At 42.1% G+C, this 21,860-nt stretch overlaps 8 protein-coding genes across 8 annotated transcripts; 4 read left to right on the top strand and 4 right to left on the bottom strand.

Moving 5' to 3' along the window:
- Position 1: 1 nt before the first annotated feature.
- On the bottom strand, positions 2-4,835 carry LOC6493679 (caprin homolog). The gene is made up of 4 exons (XM_001958181.4): positions 4,038-4,835; positions 3,184-3,366; positions 2,957-3,123; positions 2-2,887 (listed from the first exon to the last, which is right to left on the bottom strand). The coding sequence occupies exons 1-4, from the start codon at positions 4,437-4,439 to the stop codon at positions 712-714; spliced, it is 2,928 nt and encodes a 975-aa protein (XP_001958217.1). The 5' UTR covers positions 4,440-4,835; the 3' UTR covers positions 2-711.
- Positions 4,836-4,932: 97 nt separating this feature from the next.
- Positions 4,933-6,746, bottom strand: LOC6493678 (gram-negative bacteria-binding protein 2). Its single transcript, XM_001958180.4, has 4 exons — positions 6,519-6,746; positions 5,639-6,385; positions 5,525-5,581; positions 4,933-5,453 (listed from the first exon to the last, which is right to left on the bottom strand). The coding sequence occupies exons 1-4, from the start codon at positions 6,655-6,657 to the stop codon at positions 4,996-4,998; spliced, it is 1,401 nt and encodes a 466-aa protein (XP_001958216.1). The 5' UTR covers positions 6,658-6,746; the 3' UTR covers positions 4,933-4,995.
- A 307-nt stretch (positions 6,747-7,053) lies between these two features.
- Positions 7,054-9,097, top strand: LOC6506275 (gram-negative bacteria-binding protein 1). Its single transcript, XM_001958179.4, has 3 exons — positions 7,054-7,398; positions 7,545-8,707; positions 8,785-9,097. Exons 1-3 carry the CDS (start codon positions 7,281-7,283, stop codon positions 8,980-8,982), a joined length of 1,479 nt encoding a protein of 492 aa, XP_001958215.1. The 5' UTR covers positions 7,054-7,280; the 3' UTR covers positions 8,983-9,097.
- Positions 9,098-9,723: 626 nt separating this feature from the next.
- Positions 9,724-14,937, top strand: LOC26513718 (retrovirus-related Pol polyprotein from transposon TNT 1-94). Its single transcript, XM_044714501.1, has 5 exons — positions 9,724-11,533; positions 11,609-12,601; positions 12,671-12,784; positions 13,217-13,393; positions 14,585-14,937. Exons 1-5 carry the CDS (start codon positions 9,724-9,726, stop codon positions 14,935-14,937), a joined length of 3,447 nt encoding a protein of 1,148 aa, XP_044570436.1.
- A 375-nt stretch (positions 14,938-15,312) lies between these two features.
- On the top strand, positions 15,313-17,062 carry LOC26514961 (gram-negative bacteria-binding protein 2). The gene is made up of 3 exons (XM_014910201.3): positions 15,313-16,264; positions 16,322-16,662; positions 16,722-17,062. Exons 1-3 carry the CDS (start codon positions 15,358-15,360, stop codon positions 16,914-16,916), a joined length of 1,443 nt encoding a protein of 480 aa, XP_014765687.1. The 5' UTR covers positions 15,313-15,357; the 3' UTR covers positions 16,917-17,062.
- On the bottom strand, positions 17,001-17,655 carry LOC6493677 (SAGA-associated factor 11 homolog). Its single transcript, XM_001958178.4, has one exon. The coding sequence runs from the start codon at positions 17,653-17,655 to the stop codon at positions 17,053-17,055; it is 603 nt and encodes a 200-aa protein (XP_001958214.2). The 3' UTR covers positions 17,001-17,052.
- Positions 17,656-17,966: 311 nt separating this feature from the next.
- On the top strand, positions 17,967-18,776 carry LOC6506277 (TCF3 fusion partner homolog). Its single transcript, XM_001958177.4, has 2 exons — positions 17,967-18,178; positions 18,250-18,776. Exons 1-2 carry the CDS (start codon positions 18,078-18,080, stop codon positions 18,551-18,553), a joined length of 405 nt encoding a protein of 134 aa, XP_001958213.1. The 5' UTR covers positions 17,967-18,077; the 3' UTR covers positions 18,554-18,776.
- LOC6493676 (charged multivesicular body protein 1b) lies at positions 18,767-19,697 on the bottom strand. The gene is made up of 2 exons (XM_001958176.4): positions 19,513-19,697; positions 18,767-19,430 (listed from the first exon to the last, which is right to left on the bottom strand). Exons 1-2 carry the CDS (start codon positions 19,532-19,534, stop codon positions 18,841-18,843), a joined length of 612 nt encoding a protein of 203 aa, XP_001958212.1. The 5' UTR covers positions 19,535-19,697; the 3' UTR covers positions 18,767-18,840.
- Between the last annotated feature and the right edge of the window lie 2,163 nt (positions 19,698-21,860).

Raw genomic sequence — 21,860 nt, forward strand, 5'->3', positions numbered from 1 at the left:
GTTTAAGTGGGATAGAGCATGACAGTAAGAGCACAAACTATAAATATATTTATCCTTCGTTTATATATATAGGTAATAGTAATTAATTTGTATATTTCAGAATTGTTATTTAATTGCTAAGACGTATAAATACTATTTTTCCTCGTTCTCGACATCTGTTAATTACTGCATCAGCTTCAACGCATCCAAACAGAGATATATGTGTGTTAGTATGCCGGGGCGAAGAGAAACTGATCCAAGTTATGTAATTTGCTCATCTTTGTATCGTATTACCGAAGTTCTGTACTGTCTGGGAGTTTTAGAAACCCTTAGAGCGTTCAGTTTCCTGTATATAGTTGTAAGTTATTTTCGTTTTTTTTTATGTTTCTAACAACTATTTTGTTTTATTATTAATACATTATCAAATAAACCATAATCGAGGGAAATAATTATTAATTGTATTCAAAAATGCACGCGTATCGGTATGCTGCTGCTTCCTTTTCTTTTTCCCTAGTGACAGTTTAAGGATTCTTTTGATAAGAGTTCCATTGAGAGTTAAAGGTAACGATAATTGTACGTTTACGTGGCCATTACTTGCATGTGGATGATTGGGGATTTGTTTGGTTTTTTGCATTTTCTTATTATGGGTTGGTTGTGTGTGTATGGGTTGCATGAAGATTTTATGTTTTTTGTTTGCTGTTAATACGTATGTTTGCTCAGTTTCTCATTTTCTCAATTTTTGTTCTCCAATCCGAGGGGCATGCGTTGAGACTGATTCTGCCGCTGGTTTATGTAGCCGCCACCACCGCCCTGGTTACCCGCTGCGCCACGTCCACGATCGCCCATCGGTCTGCCGAACGAGCCGTTGCCGTTGCGTTGCTGGTTACCACCACGTTGGTTCCGATAGCTACCGCCACCGCCTCCCGATGACTCGTAGCGCGACTCCTTGTTGTACGATCCACCGCCGCCGCCTCCGTTCTGGTAGTAGTTGTTACCACCTCCGTTTCCGGACTCGTTGTTGCGGAAGTAAACCCCACTGTTACCAGAGTTCCGGCCATTCTGATTCGAAGAGTTACCGTACTGGCGAGATCGATAGTTACCGTTGCGGCGTTCATCCCCACGTCCGCCCTGGTCACGATCCCGGTTGTCCCGGTCGCGATCTCCTCCATTTCCACCGCTGCGTCGCTGGTAATTCCCAGAATTACGACGACCCTCGCCCTGCGAGTTGTTCCAGTGATTGTTGCCCTCGTTGTCAGCGTAACCGCCATTTCCGCTTCCGCCGCCGCCGCCTCCGGCGCTATTGTCCCTTGGTGTGGCCCACTCCTGCTTGTGGCTGGTGTTGCTGCTGCTGCCGTTAGATGCCGCGCTGCTCAAGGCGTTCATCTCAGAGCTCCACTTGGTTGGAAGTGCCGAGGGCGTAGCTTCCCCTTTCAGAACATTTGTCAGAGCCGCTGTGGCTGCCACATTGGTGTCGTTATTACGTGAATTCCACTCATTGTTTTCCACCACATCCCCACCAGCTCCAATAGTGGATGTAGTATTCACGGCCGATCCATCATCCAGCTGCGGCTGTGGTTGTTGCTGTTGCTGCTGCTGTTTTAGATGCTGTTGTTGCTGCTGCTGCTGCTTTAGGTGCTGTTCCAATGCATTTTCGTACGGAAAAACACAAGTTACATCGCCTGGTTGCATGCCGATTCCCAGAGGAACTGGTTGCTGAATTATCAACATAGGTTGCTGCTGCTGTTGTTGTTGCTGCTGTTGCTGTTGTTGCTGCTGCTGGCGCTGTTCGTGGATGAGAACTGGGGAGAACAGTTGCTGCTGCTGAGGAGGTGCCTGCTGTTGTTGTTTGGGCTGCTGCTGCTGCTGTTGCTGTGAGGGGAACGATTGATTGGTGAAGGTCAGCGTTTGTATGGCCTGTGGTGGTTCGTCGACATGATTCGATTGCTGCTGCTGTGCTTCAAATACCAATCCAGTATTCGCAGCTGGCGGTGGGGCTAGAACTTCGGGAGTGTCCAGTTCGCTGTCCTGCAGAAAGTGGAAGCTCCCCGTGCCTAAGACCTCCGCTAAAGGACGCAGCTGCTGCATGAATTGCTGCTGCTGTTGTGGCGTTGGTGGTGCCTGTAAGCCCGGTGCCTGCGGATGTGGTGGCGGCTGCTTAAAGTAATTTTGCTCCACTGCCCTCACATTTGGAGGGAAGTGTTGTGGATGCGGCGGCTGCTGCTGTTGTTGCTGCGCAGGGTGCGGCGCGCCAGCTCCCGTTTGCAAGGCTTGGAGATTTACGGGACTGCTCAGAAGCTGATGAGGGTGCGGTGGTTGCTGGGGAGGCGGTGCAGGAGCATACAGTACATGCACTGGGGTCGTAGTACCCCCGGTTTGAGGGGCTGCCTGGTAGACCTGCGGCGGCTGCTGTGGCTGTTGAACTACTAAGCCCTGCTGTTGGTGCAGCTGCTCCAAAGGTGGGCCACGTTGGTGTTGCGGCTCTACCAAAAGATGTGCTGGACGCTCCAGCGGTGGCTGGGTGTGCTGCTCCAGTTCCGGCTGTCCGCCCAAGTGCAACTTATCCAAGCCCTCTTCCAGCGAATTGCGAGCAGATGGCTCCGAAGGCAGTTCCGTGTCCAGCTCACCGGATCTATCGTTCAATTCTCCGGCGTCGCCTTCACCGCTTCCAGTTCCGCTATCCGTGCTATTGGCCACAGCGTTTTCACTTGGGACCTGGTAGTACTTGTCCAAGTAACCAGAGTCCTGGATTTGCTGGAAAAGTGCTCGCAGCTTCTCGAAGGATGTGTCCCCGAATGGCTTGGGTCTGGCGTTTATTGTCGACGCATACAATTCAGCGGATTTCTGGGCTGTCGCGATAAAGCTGACATCGTCGAGAGTCTCCGGGCGACGAGTTTGTGTCTCCAAGCAACTAAAAATGATTTTGCGTCAAAAAATTAGTCAAATATTTAACTATTTCTATCGTTTTTATGAAACTAACAATTTCTCCAGGATGTCCAGTTCGGATGTCTCCAACTTTGTAGCTCCATTCTCGCCGGTAACGAAATCATTTCGCACTTGTTCGTCGTTAAAGCAACTGAGCACATTCTGGATGACTAGAACCTCCCGAATCTTGGCCGTCTCCCCGAGAATCTTTGCCTGGTAGTCCTTCAAAGACAGTTTCAAATAGTATTTTTCATTAAAAAAAATAAAAATTAAATCACATACCTTGCGCGCCTGCTTCTTTTGCTCCTTTTCCGCCTCCTTGGACTGCTGTTGCATCTGCTTGGCCAAGTCGCGGGCAAACTCCAGATTAGCCAGGACCGCATCGTACTTAGCCACGGCCGAAGCCTGGTCAGCGCTCAGTTCCTTGCCGCTGCTCTGTATGGCGCGATAGGATTCTAGTTTTGTCTATGTGAAAAATGAAACCATAATTCATTTATAAATAATAAAGTAATTGAAAGAATGCGAAATTTAATTATATTTTTAATGGATTACTGCTGAACAAATATTTACAAAGAAAACAAATTTTAAGCATCAAATAAAAAATTATTTTTCACCTAAGCAATTAAATTGTAGACAAACAAAATTCTGAAAATGTACACTCCCTTAATCATCATATCCTAATATTTAGATGACCCATATAAACAAATAATGTGCAACTCAACATTCAGCAGTTTCGCAGAGTTGCCAGATCAGTTTCAGGCACAGCTGTTGTTTGCAAGGGTGAAATATTCTAGAGCCTTTAATAGCCCAATTAGGATTGGCATAAATTATTAAACAAATTAAGGTCCAAACTACGGGGGAAGTTTAAGACAACAATTATATATGTTTCAACGTTATTTTTCCTAAAGTTCTAAGCTGGCATGCCGGCAACAAGAGGCGCACAAGAAAAGATCCGGTAGCACCATGCTCTAGAAAACATGGCGTCGCGAAAAATTTGCTAAGGGGAAGGGATGAGCGGGGTGTGCGCGCAAAACGAAACAAAGCAACACGAAGAGAATATGAAAATAAAAATGGTGGGCCATGCTGCCCCAGAATCCTTTGTCTTAGGCACTTTTTAATGGGGATTTCCAGCCTACCTTACGCTTCTCCAGATTTCGGATTTTGTGCTCGATGATGACCAGCATTTGCTTAAGCGGATTATAGGGCTCCGATGCGACAAGAGCGGCGGATGCACCAGTTTTAAGGGCCTTGCTGCTGTTTCCGTTGCTAGCATTGTTGTTGGCCAAATCCGAGTCCGCCGGCTGCCCTAATACTGCAGACGCTGGGTTGCCGCCGCCGCTGCTTGTGTGCTGGCCATTGGTGGTAGCAACGCTTCCAGATCCAGCTCCGCCTGCTCCTACCGTGAATCCTCCTACGCTACCTCCACCGTTTCCCGTACCACCACCAATTGAGCTGACAGAGGCGCGTTTCTCCTTGCTATTGTTGTTGTTGCTGGCGATGGTGGTGGTGGTAATCGTGGTGGTCGCAGCCGAAGGCATGGTTTGCCGCTGGATTCTTCTAGTTGATCACTACGTATGCTCGAATTGGGAATGATTTCCAAACGCTACTTCCTTTCCTGCCTTTCGTTTCCCAGTCCAGTACGCTAGTCTGCTCCTCCGAAAAAACGCACTCTCCGCAAAAAAGTCGCAAATGAAAACGATGACAGCTGCTGGAAAATTATCGAGGGGCCACCGATTACACAGCTGCTAACACAGGGTTGCCCTGTTAGAGATGGGAGTTTAAAGTGCCGCGAAAATTCAAATCTACCGCGTATACCAATAGCTTTGGTAATTTTCAAACGTTGAAAATAAAAACGAAATTTAATGGACATAAAACTGTATAAAAAGTGTTAAAATGTTATACTAAAATAATCTAAAATTCATGGTTTGTAGGGCTTTCGAATGACAATGAAATAATATGAAAAGGAGCACATGTTAAACTGTAAATACATCATTCGATAATAATGTTAAATTAAGACAAAACAACGGTCTATTATTTTTAAAAAATATTTTTATTTTTTAGAGAAACTTTTTGTTTTTCATTATGTGAAAAATTTTAATCGGCATATACTCTGACGTAATCTACAAGCATGGAACTTTGTTTTCCCCAAGTAGAGGACCACATGTCCCTATTTTGCCAAAAAGATAGTGCCGCGCGTGGTTCAGTATTTTTATACGGTTTTACATCTTTTTGTAATACTTCATCGTTGAAATTTGTAAATCCTCCTACCGTAACTCCCAGTATAATGAAGCACTTCTCGTTGAAAAGAGCCAAACCATCATAAATTTCACCGTAGATCTCCTCGTCGACCATCAGGGTTATCTTATCCCGTTGCCATATCATGGTGTAGTTGTGGTAATCATCGCCATAATGGGCCTGGCTTAGCCGATCCCTAAGGTACTGTTCTGCCCTGCCATGGTTCCAGATCAACATGCCACCATAAAGATGATTTCCGGAGATGTCCTCGTTCTGTTTGGTCCTTAAATGGGCATTGCCTCTGGCAAAGGCGATTCCTGGATTGGTCAATGTGGAAATGTTGAATTTTTAAAGACATATGCTACGTTAACAATTTTTTTTAACTTACTCAGTTGTTTGGCATAGTGGGTTTCCGCATATGTCGACACCGGTTGCAACATGATATCTTTAAATAATTTTCACGTTTAATTTATGTCGATTTAAAAATTGTGTCTTTACCTACATGGAAAGAGCCAATCTCCTTTGGGTAATTTCGCACGGACCTCAATTTTCCCGTATTTAAAACTAAAGGAATTCCGGGTATGTATTTGGGCTGAGAAAACGGGAGGCTTGATGCTGTAATAGCTTCCTTGTGGTATGTTGCACTCCTTTTCCGGACTCTCTACAGCTGTGCAGCGATCTCCGAGCTTGAAGGAGCCCTGTGTTACATCACTGGCCATAATGGGAACAATGTTGAGGTCTCCCTCTTTCAGGAAGCAGTTACGGGGCGCATCGTCGAAGGCTACCAGTTCCTCCTCCACGTGATACAATCGGTGCCGAATGTCGTGCTTCCAGGCGCTTCTATTTAAATTCATCCCCGAAAAGTTGTCCTCAAAGATCAGATCACCCTGGCAGACCTGACGACCACTATTTACAATGGTTTGGGAAGGCAAGCACTTCTTGGATGCCTTTTGAGGACTCAGGATCGCCTGACACTCACTATCGCCGGAGGGAAATTGTATATTCCGGGATTTTGAGTTCTTGGTGGTCAGTAGACGTGTATTAATGATCACCCTTGTCTCGGTCTTTTCATATATCTGATCATTGTACTGCACCAGTAATGAAATGTGGACCTTATCGTTGTTCTGGATGCAGGCTTTTTGTTTCGACACCCAACTGCCATTGACGGCCTTCGTGATATAGTCCATTAGTGCCGGACACAAGTCATCTATTTGAAACATATAGAAAACTCGTTGCAAGCCAGGCTCATCTGGAAGAGGTTGTCATTATAATTTATAACTAATGTATAGATTGAATACAAAGTATCAGATTTTCCACAAAGTATCAGTTTCATTCGCGAAAGATTAGATCTGAAATGACCTTGCTTGAAATATTATATTCACCTGGTATAGACACTTCAAATCCTGAGTCTCTGAATATTTCCAAATCAACATCGGAAATTTTAAAAGTCAGCACTCCATCATAGTTTGATATTAACAAGAACAAAAAGCAGCAGAAACTCAGTAGAGTTTTCCCCCACATGACGCAGTTTCAATTAATCTAATATGTCTACTAACTAGAACCCGATTAACGTATAATTCTTGGAAGCTCTGTGCGGCGACTGTTGCATTTGATTGAAAATCTTGATTTGAAAAGCTTAGTATCTTACAAAGCTCGGACTGATTGCAATCAAAAAGAAATGAATTATGCATGTTGATTAAACTTTAAAACTGGTTTTTCCAAAAAAACACATTTCCTAAAAGTTGTACAATTGGAGTTTAAAAAATTCTAAAATTAAAAAAAATATATTTGAGAATAAAAAACAAATATTTTAATTCGTGTAACATATATAAGCTTTTTTAAGTCAGCTGTTTAAAGCTAAGATTGATCCCGGGGCCAGTCGAGTGAGAGCTTAGATTGCAGCCTCTACTCGGAAACTCTGATTTGTTTAATTTTGCGAGGAGCCAGATCGAAGCCGGTGCTAAAATGAGCGGGGATCACCATACATATATTCGTGGAATTGATAATAGGGGCCAAGCAAAAATAAACAATCGCCCAGAAGCAGCAGCACCACCAGTCGAAACCGGTCTCGAATTGAGATAGACACCCAGGCTGAGTCAGAGGCTTCAGAATCGTGCAAAAAAAGAGACTATTGAGGACTTAGAATGCCAGGATTGTGCATTGGAATTCTCCTTCTAATCACTATTGGTAATATTAAAGCATATAAGACGCCAACGCCCAAGGTGGAGCTACTGGAAAATGGATTTCGTATCTCTATACCAGGTAATGTTTACTTACCGAGTGTAGAAAAGCTTTCAAAGACTTCTCCTCTGGTATAAGTTCGAAACAAAAACAACGAAAAGAAAATAGTTGTTTTTATTTGATTTGATAGGAATACTTTTATTTTACTAATACATATACTTTTTTAGATGAGAATGGGGTCAAACTGGTGGCTTTTAATGCCAATCGCAACAAAAACTTCACATCCTTCAATCAAGGACAGTACACTATGAGGCTGACTGAGCCCCAGAATGGAAGATGGACAAGTGAGTTTATCTCCGTGCCTTTAAGGGCTCACGATGTCCTGTATCTGTGGACGAGTGTTCAGCACGAAAAAGCCGTGTACCAGGACATGGGTCAGCCCCTGCAGGTTTGCAATCTCGAAGGAAACTTTCTCCCGAGAGGATGTACCTCCCAAGAGGATGACGATCCAACAGATGGTAATCCATCGATCAACGGTGAGGGATTTGTGGAGTCTACATCACCTGCATCTTGCCAGCCATCTTCAACACGGGTCTCACCCGCTCCAAGTTCACCCATCTGCAGAGGACAACTCATTTTTCAGGAGATTTTCGATCAGCTTAACGATTCTCTTTGGCTACATGAAGTTCGCCTGCCGCTGGACACCAAAGATGCTGAATTTGTCTTGTACGATGGAAGAGCCAGAGTGGAGGAGGGCAACCTGGTGATTGAACCTAAGCTGTGGTCTAGCTATCGCCCGGATTTGTCCATAGCCAATGCCAGGCTGGATCTCTCCGAGAGGTGCACTGGTACCCATAACAGACGCCGAGAGTGTGTGCTGCAAACCACCGGAAGTGGTCCCAGTGGCATAATGCCGCCTATAGTGGTACCTCGTATTAACACCAAGGAATCCTTCGCCTTCCAATACGGACGCATCGAAATACGGGCAAAATTTCCGAAAGGGGATTGGGTCGTGCCTCTCCTGTTGCTGGAGCCTCTTACCGAATGGTATGGCCAAACGGGCTATGAATCCGGACAGCTCCGAGTGGCTTTTGCCAGGGGCAACACCAAGTTGAAGATGCCGCGTGGAAAGCTCGTCGACGGTAGAACCCTGTACGGGGGACCCATTCTCTCCACAGATGCCCAGCTCAGGGAGGATAACCTGGTCAGTCAGCGGAGGAGCTCTCACTTTGGCAACGACTTCCACACATATAGTATGGACTGGAGCAGCTCTAGGCTGCAATTTTCAGTTGATGGCCAGATCTACGGAGAGATGCTGAACGGCTTTGCTGAACTGGATCTAAATCCCAGGTGGAAGCAGGGTGGTTCTATGGCTCCATTCGATAAGATGGTAAGATTTTTGATGGGAAAATTGAACTTTATTTAGAGATATTTAATGTGATTTATTTTTTTCATGAATATCTACAGTTTTACATCACTTTGGGTCTCTCTGTGGGTGGATTCGGTGACTTTGTTGACAACCTGAAGACTTCGTCGTACGAGAAGCCTTGGAGAAACTATGATCCTCTTGCGAAGATCGAGTTCCATGGACACGAGAGCGATTGGCTACCATCCTGGGAGCAGCCCGCAATGTTGATTGATTTCATTCGTGTGTATGCAAACTAGATCAGCATGGGTAAATTTTATTATAAATTCGAATAAAATAAAATCGAAATTAAGTGGAAAAGTCACGAACTGATAACCTTAAAATGTGTGTTTAATAAAAGCCTATTTAATTACATATGTTTGAGTTGTGTGTGAGATAATACATATATGTGGAATAAAGTCTCACAGTGATTGAGACGAAAATAAGATTATTGTTTCAGTGGCATTTGAAATGCGACACCATGCGGCTGTTACTATTTTCTATATTTTTCATTTTCGTAAACGGTTTGAAAAACTTTGACCCGAATTTATTGGTCAATACCACGGATTCTGATGCGGCTTGGATTTCGGTTCCAGGTAAGTTTTTTGTTAAACCTATTATATATTGTTGGATCATATATTGTATTTTTTAGAGGATCACGTCAAGTCGGTTTTCTTCACCATCAAGCGGAGTGACAAATGCCCATCTTACGATTATAAAGTGTAGAAAATAAAGTACCCTGTATACTTTGGTATGTTACAATGCACGCTTTTATAGATATAGGAAGGAGAAAGAGATCTTCGAGTAGTTATAATTGTCCCACTCTAAGAAATAGAGAATAAGAAAATATGTATATCAATTTTTCCTCAGTCACAAATAAAGTTCCGAAGCATACACACGGTGTTTTAATTTTGTCGCTTCGAATTCTGCCGCTCAAGAGGTTATGGGCCCAGGCACTGGAGAATTCAAGTTATTCGGTGTGTGACTCGATATTAAGAACAATGAGTGCTCTTTATCAAATTGATAAGTTAGAGGAGACGAACTATGACACATGGAAAATACAGATGCGATCTGTATTGGTGCATTCCGGTTTGTGGAGTGTTACGTCTGGAGAGCTAACTGAAACAAATGTTCCAGAAGGACAACAGTTTGCGGCCTTGGACAGTAAGGCGTTGGCAACAATAACATTGAGTGTAAAGTCATCTCAATTGACCTACATCAAGAATTGCTTGACGGCTGTGGAGGCATGGACCAAGTTGAAGGAGGTTCATCAACCAAGCGGACCTGTACGAAAGGTACAGTTGTACAAGAAATTGCTTAATAAACGGATGGAGCAAGGGCAGAGTATGACGACCTACATAAGTGAATTTGTGGAAATTCTGGATGGTCTAACTGGAGTTGGAATAGAGCTAAACGACGAACTTCGCACTATCGTTTTGCTATCAAGCCTTCCAGAGCAATTTGAACATTTCGTGGTCGCTATGGAGACACGAGATAAGTTACCTTCGTTCGAAATTCTCACCATAAAGTTAAAGGAGGAGAGCGAAAGAAAAGGAATAGCAGATGAACGAGTCGACACTAAGGCATTCGCTGCAACGCAGAAACACAACTCACAGACAAAAACCTATGGGCAGAAGAAAAGAAAGAATATCGTTTGTTTCAAGTGTGGTGAACAAGGACACATTAAGTCCCAGTGTCAAAATGAGGGTGAGGGAGATCACCGCATGGCATCAAGAAATGTGGCGAATCGCCAAAGCAGCCTTTTGCACGCCTGTGACGTCAACAACATTGACAATTCAACATGGTGTTTGGATAGTGGCGCAACAAGCCATATGTGTTGCGAAAGAGAGCTATTCACAAAGTTTGAGAAACACACTGAACAGATCGGACTTGCCAATGCTGGTTTCCTTCAAGCAGAAGGTATAGGTGACGTCAAGATACAGACAGGCCAGTGCATGTTGACACTAAAAAATGTTCTTTACGTTCCGAAGATGACCGGAAATTTCTATTCCGTGAGCAGTGCTGTCCAGAACAGATGCAAGGTGACCTTTGACTTAGAGAATGCCAAGGTGATGCAAGATGGAGAATGCATAGTAAAAGCCAAAAAGATTGGCAACTTGTATTTGTTTGTGGGTGGTCGCAGCAAATGTTTTGCCATGTCAGCTGTAGATGGGATTTTGCTACACAAGAGATATGGACATATTAATTTCTCTAGCTTGAAAGAGATGGTATCCAAAGGGATAGTTCGAGGGATAGATAATATTCGGTTGCCAGAGAATATTAGTTGCAAAACGTGTATGGTTAGCAAAATCCATGTTCAACCCTTTCCATCAGCAACAAGTAATCGGGCCAAGGAGATTTTAGATCTAGTACATGCAGATGTTTGTGGACCTTTCCCAACATTGTCCCTCGGAGGTTCCAAGTATTTTTTGACGTTCATTGACGATAAGTCCAGAAGGATTTTTGTTTACTTCCTGCGTGGGAAGAATGAGGTGCTACCCAAATTCGTCGATTTCAAGAACCTGGTGGAGCGACAGACAGGAAGAAGACTTAAATGCCTGCGGAGTGATAATGGCGGAGAATTTGTCAATAAACAGTTTGACGAATGTCTGAGGCAGCATGGAATCGACAGACAGCTAACAATAGCGTATACTCCCCAGCAAAATGGAGTTGCGGAACGGGCAAATCGTACGCTAGTGGAGATGTCAAGATGCCTTCTGGTCCAGGCGGGACTGGGAGATCAGTTTTGGGCAGAAGCTGTCAACACTTCGGTTTATTTGCGAAACCGCTCCCCTACTAGCGCATTAGAGAGTATGACTCCTATGGAAGCGTGGACGGGTAAGAGACCTTATGTACAACACCTAAAAGTTTTTGGATCTCTTGCAGTTGCTCTGGACAAGGGTCCGAGGAAGGGCAGCAAATTTCAACCTAAAGGCAAAGAGTACATTATGGTTGGGTACTCTGTGGCAGCAAAAGGTTATCGACTATATGATCCATCAACTCGGCAATTGGTCGAGAAACGAGATGTGTTATTTGATGAACATCATGACGTGGCATCCAAGGGTGATGCTGTGACGATCAATCTGGAGGAACTGGAGGAGGCCCACCAGCAGCAGGGACCCGGAGATGCAGAAATCGTTTCTGACTTATCCATCGACGCCGGCAGCTCCGATGAGAGTACAGATCAGTACGAGAGTGCCGAAGAAAAAAGTGAGCATGTCGTGGAGGAGGCACGCAGGGGCCCCGGTCGTCCTAAGATCATTCGGAGTGGAAAACCTGGACGCCCAAAGAAGCAGTACAATATACTAGGCGCCCTTGTTTCGGAAAATGTTCCGATTCCATTAACTTGCAAAGAGGCGCTGAAGAGTAAATATGCAAAGGAGTGGCGTGAAGCCATGGAAAGAGAACATGATTCTCTAGTTGCCAACCAGACTTGGGAAATCACTGATTTACCCAAAAATCAGCGAGCAATTGGATGCAAGTGGGTATTCAACGTGAAGCGTGATAAAGATGGCCAAATAGAACGTTTCAAGGCTCGACTGGTAGCAAAAGGATGCTCCCAGCAGTTTGGCGTAAATTACCTAGAAACATATTCGCCGGTATGCCGATTGGAGAGTGTGCGCTTTATTATAGCACTGGCGGCTGAGCTCAAGCTACATCTTCATCAAATGGATGTATGCACCGCGTATCTTAACAGTGATCTGAGTGAGACGGTCTACATGAAGCAGCCGGAAGGGTACTCAGATGAAACAAATCCTGACAAGGTATTGCTTCTGAAAAGAGCAATATATGGTTTAAAGCAATCCGGAAGGGCCTGGAACGAGAAGCTAAATGGCGTGTTAACTAATATGGGATTCGTTGCCTGTGATAACGAGCCATGTTTGTACAAACATTGTGGAGAAGGTAATCTTGTATTAATCCTTGTATATGTTGACGATATACTTATAGCCAGCCAATCGCACGAGGATTTGCTAAAAATCAAGAGCGGCATCTCACGATCATTCGAGTGCGTTGACAAGGGTCAACTTAACCATTTCCTGGGCATGGAAATCGAACGGGACGGTGATCTTGGAGCAATTACTTTAGGGCACACGCAATATATCAAGGACTTATTGCATACCCATGGGATTGATTTTTGCAAATCGGCGAAGACACCTTTGGATCCTGGTTTTCAAGTAGATTGCACAAGTCCCCAATGCAAAAAGGTGGATCCTACTTCTTATCAGTCCGTAGTAGGAGAGCTTATGTGGCTAGCTCTTACAACAAGGCCAGACATATTGCATTCGGTGTCAAAATTGGCACAACGGAATCAAAACCCGCATGCTGAACACATGGCAGGCGTAAAGCACGTCTTTAGATATCTCTCATCTACGATTGACATGAAACTACACTACCGACAATGTGGTCAATCGTTCTGTGGATACGTGGACGCGGATTGGGCAGGTGATAGGCTTGACAGGAAGTCCTATACTGGTTATATCTACCTGTTAGCAGGTGGTCCGATTTCTTGGCGTTCGGAAAAGCAGCGAAGTGTGGCGTTGAGCAGTACCGAGGCGGAGTACATGGCACTATCGGCGGCATTTAAGGAGGCGATAGTCATGCGAAGGCTGATTATGGAAATTGGTTGCGGAGACAACGACACCCCGATCGTCGTTTATGGGGATAATCTGAGTGCGCAGGCGCTAACTAAGAATCCCGTTCATCATTCCAGAACAAAGCACATTGATATACGTTATCATTTTGTTAGAGACGTTGTTAAGAAAGGGCAAGTTTTGTTAAAATACAAATGTACAACCGAAATGATAGCAGATATTTTGACAAAAAATCTTCCTAAAACGAAACACGAAGAGCTTACAAATATGTTTAATTTGTTTTGATATTTAGTTTTGTAAACAAGCTTGCATTGAGGAAGGGTGTAGAAAATAAAGTACCCTGTATACTTTGGTATGTTACAATGCACGCTTTTATAGATATAGGAAGGAGAAAGAGATCTTCGAGTAGTTATAATTGTCCCACTCTAAGAAATAGAGAATAAGAAAATATGTATATCAATTTTTCCTCAGTCACAAATAAAGTTCCGAAGCATACACACGGTGTTTTAATTTTGTCGCTTCGAATTCTGCCGCTCAAGATAAAGGCGATCCAAATCAAGGGCATCCATGGGCCATAAAAGAGACCCTGAATCAGACCCTCAGAATTGATGCTGTTTTGGAGACAGACCAAAATAAAATAGTCATAGGGTCATTCAATGTCACATCAAACGGGAAATCGACAAAAGTAGAGCAGCCGCCCTTGAAGAAAATGATAAAGCTTCCATCAAATTATTCAACCGATACCATTTGCTCCACGTTTCGAGAAGACCGGAAAGTGTGTATTCCATCTATATCTAAACGAGGGGACACTGATGTTAAGTGTAGCGGAGAACTTTTATTCTCCGAATCATTTGAAAATATGGATAATTGGAATCATTATGTGGTCTTTCGGGGCCCGCATCCCTACAGAGAGGGCGTGGCTTATAAAACCTCACAGGCAAATAGTTACATAAAAAACCAAACATTGCACATTAAGGTTACCAACTCCACCGGAGAAACCTATCTAGATAATTGTTCATTTTTTAGCATTTATAAATCCCAAACAGATTTGATATGTGGCATACGGGATTCAAAAAGAAGAAAGTTTTATAAAGATAACATTATGCCACCATTTGATTCGGCAATGCTACAATCCAAAGAAAAATTTAAGTACTGCCGGATTGATATTGAAGCCAAGGTAGCCCACGGAGATTTTTTATTATCGGGTAATTAGCTAGTAATAGATACTATTTTGAATTATTAAATACAATTTTAATACACAATTTTGCAGGGATGCAGCTCGCGACTAAGAATGACGCTATTAACATTGCTATTGTGCGCGGTCATTCAAAATTGAACGACACTTCCAATAATGAGGTCGGAGGTACACGGGTTTTTGTTGGAGTTTTGAAAGATTCTCCAAACTCTGCTGACCTTAAAGCCCATATGGCAGATCAATTTTTCAGCAACGATAAACACCTTGGAAAGAAGTATCATACGTATTCGGCCATTTGGAAAAATGATAGTATAACATTCAAGTTGAATGGCAAGACCTATGCTGTTTTCGACCATGAGGAAACAATGGCCCAAATAGATATGCATGAAGAGGTAATTAATCTAAATTGGGCATCTAAGATTGTTTAATTGAATATTTTACGTATTATTTTAGCGCTACATTCAGTTGTTTTTGACAGTTGGGGGCGAACTATATTATCCAGACTCCCGTATACATAAAGGAGGCAGATTCTTAAATTCCAATCCAAAAATCGCTCCTATTATAAAATCCCACGTAAAGACCGCAAACTGGATTGAACCGAAAATGAGCATCAAAAGCATTAAAGTTTATTCAACCGACAGGAATGAATATTAAGAGTTTTGTTTTATGGTATTTGATGGTAAATATTTAATTATATTTACTTTATATTCATTCCAACGAAATATACTATTTATGAACACAACGTGAGTAGATTTTATATATATGTTTTGCGGGTTATCTCAAATCAGACTTGAGAGACATGAGACTTGAGAGCCTATTTCTGTGCGATTAGTAGCCCATAGTCTACAATGGGAAGAGGCTGTGTCATTATTTGGCTTATCAGCCTCGTTTATTCGTCGAGTGCGTTTAATTTCACGACTCCTGTGGTAAACTTCAATGGCAGCAAACTATTCCTCTCGATGCCCGGAACGCTGGAAAGTGTCGTTTCCATTATGTTTCAAGCGGAAATTCAAAGAAAGGATAAGTGCGTATCCTTTAATGTTGCCTACGCAACGAAGCATCCCTGGGAAGTTGAAATCGAGTTTGATAAAGAAATAGAATCGGATTTCACTATCAAAATTCGGACTATTGTAGAGGGTGCTGATAATAAACTTACGAGTCTGGCATCAGTGCACAAGATTAATGGCAATAAATTGACAAAATTATCAGACAACAAAACATTTTCGAAAGAAACATTGGAGTCTTTACTGTCCAAATGTAAGCCGCCTTTGAAAATCGAACCATTTCAAGAAACTGAAGATTCTATAAGTACGAAAATCATTCCTGGTCAACTGATAATGGAAGAAAGTTTTGACGGAAGTGAGATTAAGAATTCATTATGGACGCACGAGGTGCGAAACATGTATGAAAGTAATTTTGAGTTTGTTGCATTCACGAAGGATCCTATTAACTCGAAAATTGACAATAACATGTTAAATATAACTGTAACAAAGAAAACCATACCTAGAGATAAAAAGGACACCTTCAAGGATTGCACCACCACAGATGGAGCCTTAATTTATTTTGAATGCGGAACAAAATCAAAAAAGTGTTTGAAATCCATCTCATATCAGGATAAAGCATATTGTAAGCCAAAAATATTGCATTATGACATGAATGGCTCTGCCAGCATACACACCAGAGAAAAGTTTTCCTTTAAATATGGACGAATCGAGTTCAGGGCATTGTTTCCGAAGGGAGATTTCATATTCCCAAGTGAGTTTGCTATTAAATGGTTCAGGTACAAAATAATATTTGATTAAAATATTTCAGACATCGGTTTGACACCGATACACCACGCACCCGATGATGGTTATGCTCCTAAAATTCGTATATACTCGAGAGGAAATGAGTTGCTGCAGACGAAAAAATACTTAAGAGACTTCAGCGGAAAAGCTCTTTTTGGCAGTGTTTTACATTGGGGTAAATGTGAATATAAATCTGAAGGGTGCGCATTCGATAAATATGTTTCCAAGGAAAGTCAAACAGAATTTTCCAAACATTTTCATAATTACACTATAATTTGGCGCAATGATAAAATCATCTACAAGGTTGATGGCGAAACTTTTGGAATTATTACGGATGAAGTCCTTTTAAAAAAATTCCAAACACAGGTAACTTAAAAATATATTTTTTTTAATAATTTAAAACATATTCTTACTCTTTTTTTTAGTGTTATCTAACTCTGGGGTTAACAGTCAATGGTGTGGCAAACTTTGATGATGAGGTCTTAATAAAAGAGCATAAGAAATTCCCAAATGATCCAAAAATGGTGAGAAGCTCCATGCCGTTTCTTCAACATTGGGACCAGCCCTCGCTAGTTATTGACTACATTCGGGTCTATTCACTTGACGAGAGCGGATATTAAATATATTTTTGCATAGTAACTCGACTCATGTCCACGTTTAAATGATATTAATCTTTCCTCAAGAGTAATATACTAATAATCGTATAGATTTGAAATTCTTTTACTATGGCAATACAAAATTAAGATTAAACCTTAACTAAAACGTTTTTCCGTTGTTCTTCTTGGAGCCATTGTTGCGGGAGCTCTGAGATGATTTCTTTTTGCGTTTGTCTGATGACCAATCCACATCGTCTTCATCATCAGTGCCTCCGGCATTGCCTCCCGAATGGAGAAGGGCAGCGCTGGAGCCCTCCTTGGTAGCAAGGCGGCGGGAGGCGATTCGCGATGATATGCGACCCATTCCCATGCACTTTTCCAAATGCGGAGCAAAGCGAGCGGCGGCCACGAGCCGATCACAGTTGGGGCACGTGCAGTCCATTGGCTTTTTGGCAGTCGAGATACCGAAGATATCCAGATTCGGCATCTCGCAGATGCGGTAGGTTGAGTCCTCGGCCACGCCGTCGAGGGCCGAAAGGTTTCCCGTTTTGCGCAGGTGATGCGTCTCAATGAAGATGCCGGCTACTGCGTCGTCTAATAGTGTTTGGTACATATAGTTAACAGCCTCGTCCAGACTTTTGGGATCCTTGATAAGCTCCCGGAAGTTGTTAACGATTTGTTGGCTGGTTGCAGTATTTTGATTTCCCGAACCTTGGGCACTCGGTGTAGTTGGCATGTTGATTGAGTTAGCCGTATTTGACATAATATGCAATGAGGCAATCTTTTATTCAATTTGCATCCAGGACGTTCAAATAGGAAGCTTCTTTCGGCATGCCGGCAATGTTTAATAGAGTTGAAAAAATTGCAGGCAACTTTTCTCATCAAACCTTTTAGTGATGCCACAAAACCGATAGTTCCTGGCGAATTCTTGAAAATTACATTTTTGAATCGCTGGTGGATTAAGGGAGAAAAAACTAAATAAATGTCATTTGTATTTTAAAACATAAATTTTAAAATTATTAATGAATTATTTTTTCTTTTATAAACCATTCTTATATATATTCCATAAATCGATTAATGACAAAATTATAACGATCTGGCATCCCTTTTGGAATCTGGCTGTACGACAAAACAGCTTGAACTTGTAAACAATGAACAATAACATAAAAAAAATATATAACTAAAATGTTGATTAATGCAAAGTCCATCCTCTATAAGGAAATGGTGGAGAAGCTGTACGAAAAATGTCAAAGGATACAAGCGGAAAATGAGCGATGTGTGATGAGGTAACAACATCAAACAAAATCAACGGAAGACCAATTCATGTGGATTTACTTATGCATGTACATAATTTCAGGGTAAACGGCATTAAGAAGATTATCAGGCGGCGCAATCACGACGTGGAGTTGCTAAAGAAGCGGCTGGATAAGCATGGCGACAACTGGAGATCACTACCCATGGAGGCACCGCATCCCAAAGGAAAAACTGAGCAGAAACGTCGTGGACCAAAACCGAAAAATAAACAACCTATCGACGGAGAGGCAACGTCTTCCGGCGCAACTAATCCGGCGGCAAAAAAGCCACGAAAACAAAAGGTTAAGCAGCCCACCAGCCCGAGCTCCATTGTACACCCAACACAACCACAAATGACCGGAACGTAGTATTCTAAGAAACATAATAGAATTTAGGCATTAAAACTAATATTATTTAAAACCTTATCCTTGATTTCTCATACGAAATGTATTCCACTAAGCAAAAAATCTTTAAAAATCATAGCAGAGCCTTTATTTAAACCTGTATCTGTAGCGAAAGCCAAAAGATCCTAAAACAAAAAGCAAACCATCTGATCACAATCAGGACTAAAAAGCATGAGATTATTTTAAACCACGGATTTATACTTATTTATATTTTGGAGGTACTTAATGGATAAAACAGGGAAATTCAACGTTTATTCGGCCTGACGGAGACGCGCTAGGCGCTGGGTGAGCTCATCCTGCTCTTGGGAAACAGCCGTGGAGGCGCCGATCGTCTGGCTCTGCACGCCGCTGGGTAATTCCATGTTAAGTTCCAGGCCCGCCTCATCGGCAACTTGCTGAAGAAGATGGTCAACATCGCCCTGGGGCACCGAGGTGGTAACCGTGTCCGACATAGTTCCCTCCATTACTGAGCTCTGAACGTCCAAATCTTCGAACTGGGATTCGAATTTTTCCATTAGCGAGGATATCTTTTCCAAGTTCATCCCCTTCATCGCTGCATCCATGGCCTTCACTACTCCGGCCATGGATCCAGTAACCTTGCGGGTTGTCAGAGCGGACTGCACCCTACTGGCCACAGCATCGACTCGAGCACTCATCCGTAGATAATTAACGGCCTGACTTTTTTGACGGATGGCATTTTCTGCATGGATGCGGGCAACATCCATGTTTCCCTTTTGGATGGCTTTCTTAGCTTTGTTCTTTTCCACGTTCTCCTCCTTTTCACATTTTTTAGAATTGCGTTCCAGTTCCTTTACAGCAAATTTTAGATTGAAAAGATGTTCTATCCGGGGGGAGAAGCGAAAAAAATGATGTACATTAGTGGGTGGGTGAGAAAGAATTCGTCATCGCTTGTGTCTACTTACTTTCCATTGAACTCGTAGACATGTCGTTACCCAGCTTGATGGATTTCTGTTAGCGAATGAAGTAAAAATGTTTTCTGGCAGTTGATTGCAACTGGAAATTGAAGAATTTAATCAATCTACGTTGTTTTATTAGTATGAATCACTTCTGTTTGTCAGATTCGATGTGACCAGTTTCGGGGAATACCCACTGAACAGCTGTTCTGTTAATACGGTACTGTTAAGCGCCAAGCGGGAACTGTTAGTTCAAAATTTCCTTTTGATTTTAAGCTTAAGAAAAATTAAAACTTTTATTAATTTTTTGTGATATCTGGAAGCTTTTGGAAACCTTAATAATATTATTTCTATATATATATATATATAATATTTCTATAATATCTATATGTTCTCTACTCTTGTATTCGTTACTAATTGAGGTCTTAATGTCAACTTCAAGCAATATATATATTCATAAAAAGAAATCTAATAACTAAACTTTTCAAATCTATTGAAACTTCTAAGAAAGCCTTGAACCATTTCAATTCGAATATGTTTTCATAGAATAACATGTTTTCTTTTTAATTCGGATTAAAAAGCATCAATTGATTCAATTTGTTTTAATACCTTTAAATCCTATTTCAAGCAAAGCCCGACTCTTCATAATGGCTTGCTGAAATTATAGAAATTAGTTTGAAAAATATGATTGTGGCTACTTTTCATAAAACCGATTTAAGTGGCCTAAAATGTTTCGGCCGAGCGAAGCTTAGTTTCCATTCATGCTGGGCCACAAAATGCGATTTTTCGGGAATTATCCGGTCCAGTCCACTGTTTTCCACAAGCTATCAATAAAATATGAGATTCAAACGCTTGCAGGGGGACACAAAGGACAAGAGCAAAACGCATTTTATGTGCATTTCAAAAACAATAAACCAAAACAAAAGGGCCAAATCGGGCGAGCTCGCATACAAACACACACCAGCAGAGAGTTTAATCCGAAACAATAGGCCGAGAACGAGAAGGGAGTTGGACCATTGTTTTGGCCAACTTTGTTCGGAACCACTCTTGACTCCTCCTCTCGCTGATTCCCCAACCGATCCCAACTGACCACCAGAATGTATTACATATTAAGTCTGATAACACGTTGCCGGTTTAAATTATGGCTGAGGTCCGTTATGGCCACAGCCACGCCCCCACACATCCACACATTCACCAGGCCAAACGCCCATTCTCCCATCCGCTAAAATTAGAGAGAGTAAACTAAAATAGCAATTTGCCCAAACTGCCACTTATTCAGTGGTTCATACGGGGCAGGTATATCAGCAATTTAACAGGTGAATTTTTGGGTTCATACTCTTACATTTTAAGAAATGGAATTCGACATTCTTATTCGTTTAAGATTATATCAGTCTCAAATTAATGGTAAGACATTTGAAGCAGTAAACAGTGAAAATAATTCAAAATAAAGCTAGATATGCAGATATTTCAATAATGCTCTTATGCACTATATAGTACAGTCTGTGAAGTAACCACCTTCCTAGCATTTTGGTATAAATTGTGCACAAATTACACAATTGACCGCCAAACAAGCCGCAAACTTGGCCAAATTAACTGCGCCCCTACGACACAAACACATAAAAAAGTTTTAACATAAATTCTGTAAATTATTATAAATATTGTGTGGACCACGCAAGTTGGTCAGCCCACAAATAAAGTACGGCGTTTCATATTTATATAAATGGTTGTATATATTCATTTTTATTTACATTGTAGACCCTGCACGTGTGTCTATAAGCTGTGGATTATGGGCGTGTCGCTTGGAGACAGAAAAAGGAATTATTTACAAACAATTGCATTGAGTTTTTATGATTTACTCGATAATAGTTTTGAATAGAATAGCTAGAATTTATAGCCACCGAATATCCATTCAATATATTTTTGTCCTGAATGAAAAGTTTGCCCATTAAAGGCGATAACTTGAATAATTATTGACCCAAATCGATGTCGGGCCACTCGAAGGGCTTGCATTAATTTGCCATAACTCTTCCATTTGCCTGTCATAATCGAAATCTAGCCAAACTGTCGCTTGAGTGGAAATGCTGTGACATTATCATAACTGCATCAGATGTTCAATAATTTTTCCCTTTTTTCCATTTTAGCCATTTTTCCCGCCTGCACTCTTCAAATCGAAAGACACCTAGAGACCAAAGGCAAACAGTCGGATTTCTTTCAGCCGTTTTTTGTGTGTTGGGCTCCTTCTTTTCCTGCTCTTTATCACGCGCCCAATTTAGCGCCAAGGGAACAGGGGCTGGAGTGGGTATCCAGTTATCCTGATCCCGCAATCGGGCCCAGACAGTCCTAGCCACGCCCCTCGG

This window comes from Drosophila ananassae, chromosome 2R, assembly GCF_017639315.1.
Source record: "Drosophila ananassae strain 14024-0371.13 chromosome 2R, ASM1763931v2, whole genome shotgun sequence".
NCBI classification, from domain to species: domain Eukaryota; kingdom Metazoa; phylum Arthropoda; class Insecta; order Diptera; family Drosophilidae; genus Drosophila; species Drosophila ananassae.

Bases quoted from the DNA above. Each gene is read 5' to 3' on its own strand.
- LOC6493679 (XM_001958181.4), bottom strand. From the start codon at position 4,439: ATGCCTTCGGCTGCGACCACCACGATTACCACCACCACCATCGCCAGC. The intron at 3,367-4,037 runs GTAGGCTGGAAA...TTTTTCACATAG, and splicing joins GAAATCTGGAGAAGCGTAAG to ACAAAACTAGAATCCTATCG. The intron at 3,124-3,183 runs GTATGTGATTTA...CTGTCTTTGAAG, and splicing joins AAAAGAAGCAGGCGCGCAAG to GACTACCAGGCAAAGATTCT.
- LOC6493678 (XM_001958180.4), bottom strand. From the start codon at position 6,657: ATGTGGGGGAAAACTCTACTGAGTTTCTGCTGCTTTTTGTTCTTGTTA. The intron at 5,582-5,638 runs GTAGGTAAAGAC...AATTATTTAAAG, and splicing joins AGGAGATTGGCTCTTTCCAT to ATATCATGTTGCAACCGGTG. The intron at 5,454-5,524 runs GTAAGTTAAAAA...TGACCAATCCAG, and splicing joins CCACTATGCCAAACAACTGA to GAATCGCCTTTGCCAGAGGC.
- LOC6506275 (XM_001958179.4), top strand. From the start codon at position 7,281: ATGCCAGGATTGTGCATTGGAATTCTCCTTCTAATCACTATTGGTAAT. The intron at 7,399-7,544 runs GTAATGTTTACT...ATACTTTTTTAG, and splicing joins ATTTCGTATCTCTATACCAG to ATGAGAATGGGGTCAAACTG. The intron at 8,708-8,784 runs GTAAGATTTTTG...GAATATCTACAG, and splicing joins TGGCTCCATTCGATAAGATG to TTTTACATCACTTTGGGTCT.
- LOC26513718 (XM_044714501.1), top strand. From the start codon at position 9,724: ATGAGTGCTCTTTATCAAATTGATAAGTTAGAGGAGACGAACTATGAC. The intron at 11,534-11,608 runs GTATGACTCCTA...GATCTCTTGCAG, and splicing joins CCCTACTAGCGCATTAGAGA to TTGCTCTGGACAAGGGTCCG. The intron at 12,602-12,670 runs GTTTGTACAAAC...ATATACTTATAG, and splicing joins TGCCTGTGATAACGAGCCAT to CCAGCCAATCGCACGAGGAT.
- LOC26514961 (XM_014910201.3), top strand. From the start codon at position 15,358: ATGGGAAGAGGCTGTGTCATTATTTGGCTTATCAGCCTCGTTTATTCG. The intron at 16,265-16,321 runs GTGAGTTTGCTA...AAAATATTTCAG, and splicing joins GGGAGATTTCATATTCCCAA to ACATCGGTTTGACACCGATA. The intron at 16,663-16,721 runs GTAACTTAAAAA...TCTTTTTTTTAG, and splicing joins TAAAAAAATTCCAAACACAG to TGTTATCTAACTCTGGGGTT.
- LOC6493677 (XM_001958178.4), bottom strand. From the start codon at position 17,655: ATGTCAAATACGGCTAACTCAATCAACATGCCAACTACACCGAGTGCC.
- LOC6506277 (XM_001958177.4), top strand. From the start codon at position 18,078: ATGTTGATTAATGCAAAGTCCATCCTCTATAAGGAAATGGTGGAGAAG. The intron at 18,179-18,249 runs GTAACAACATCA...ACATAATTTCAG, and splicing joins AATGAGCGATGTGTGATGAG to GGTAAACGGCATTAAGAAGA.
- LOC6493676 (XM_001958176.4), bottom strand. From the start codon at position 19,534: ATGTCTACGAGTTCAATGGAAA. The intron at 19,431-19,512 runs GTAAGTAGACAC...CCCCCCGGATAG, and splicing joins GTCTACGAGTTCAATGGAAA to AACATCTTTTCAATCTAAAA.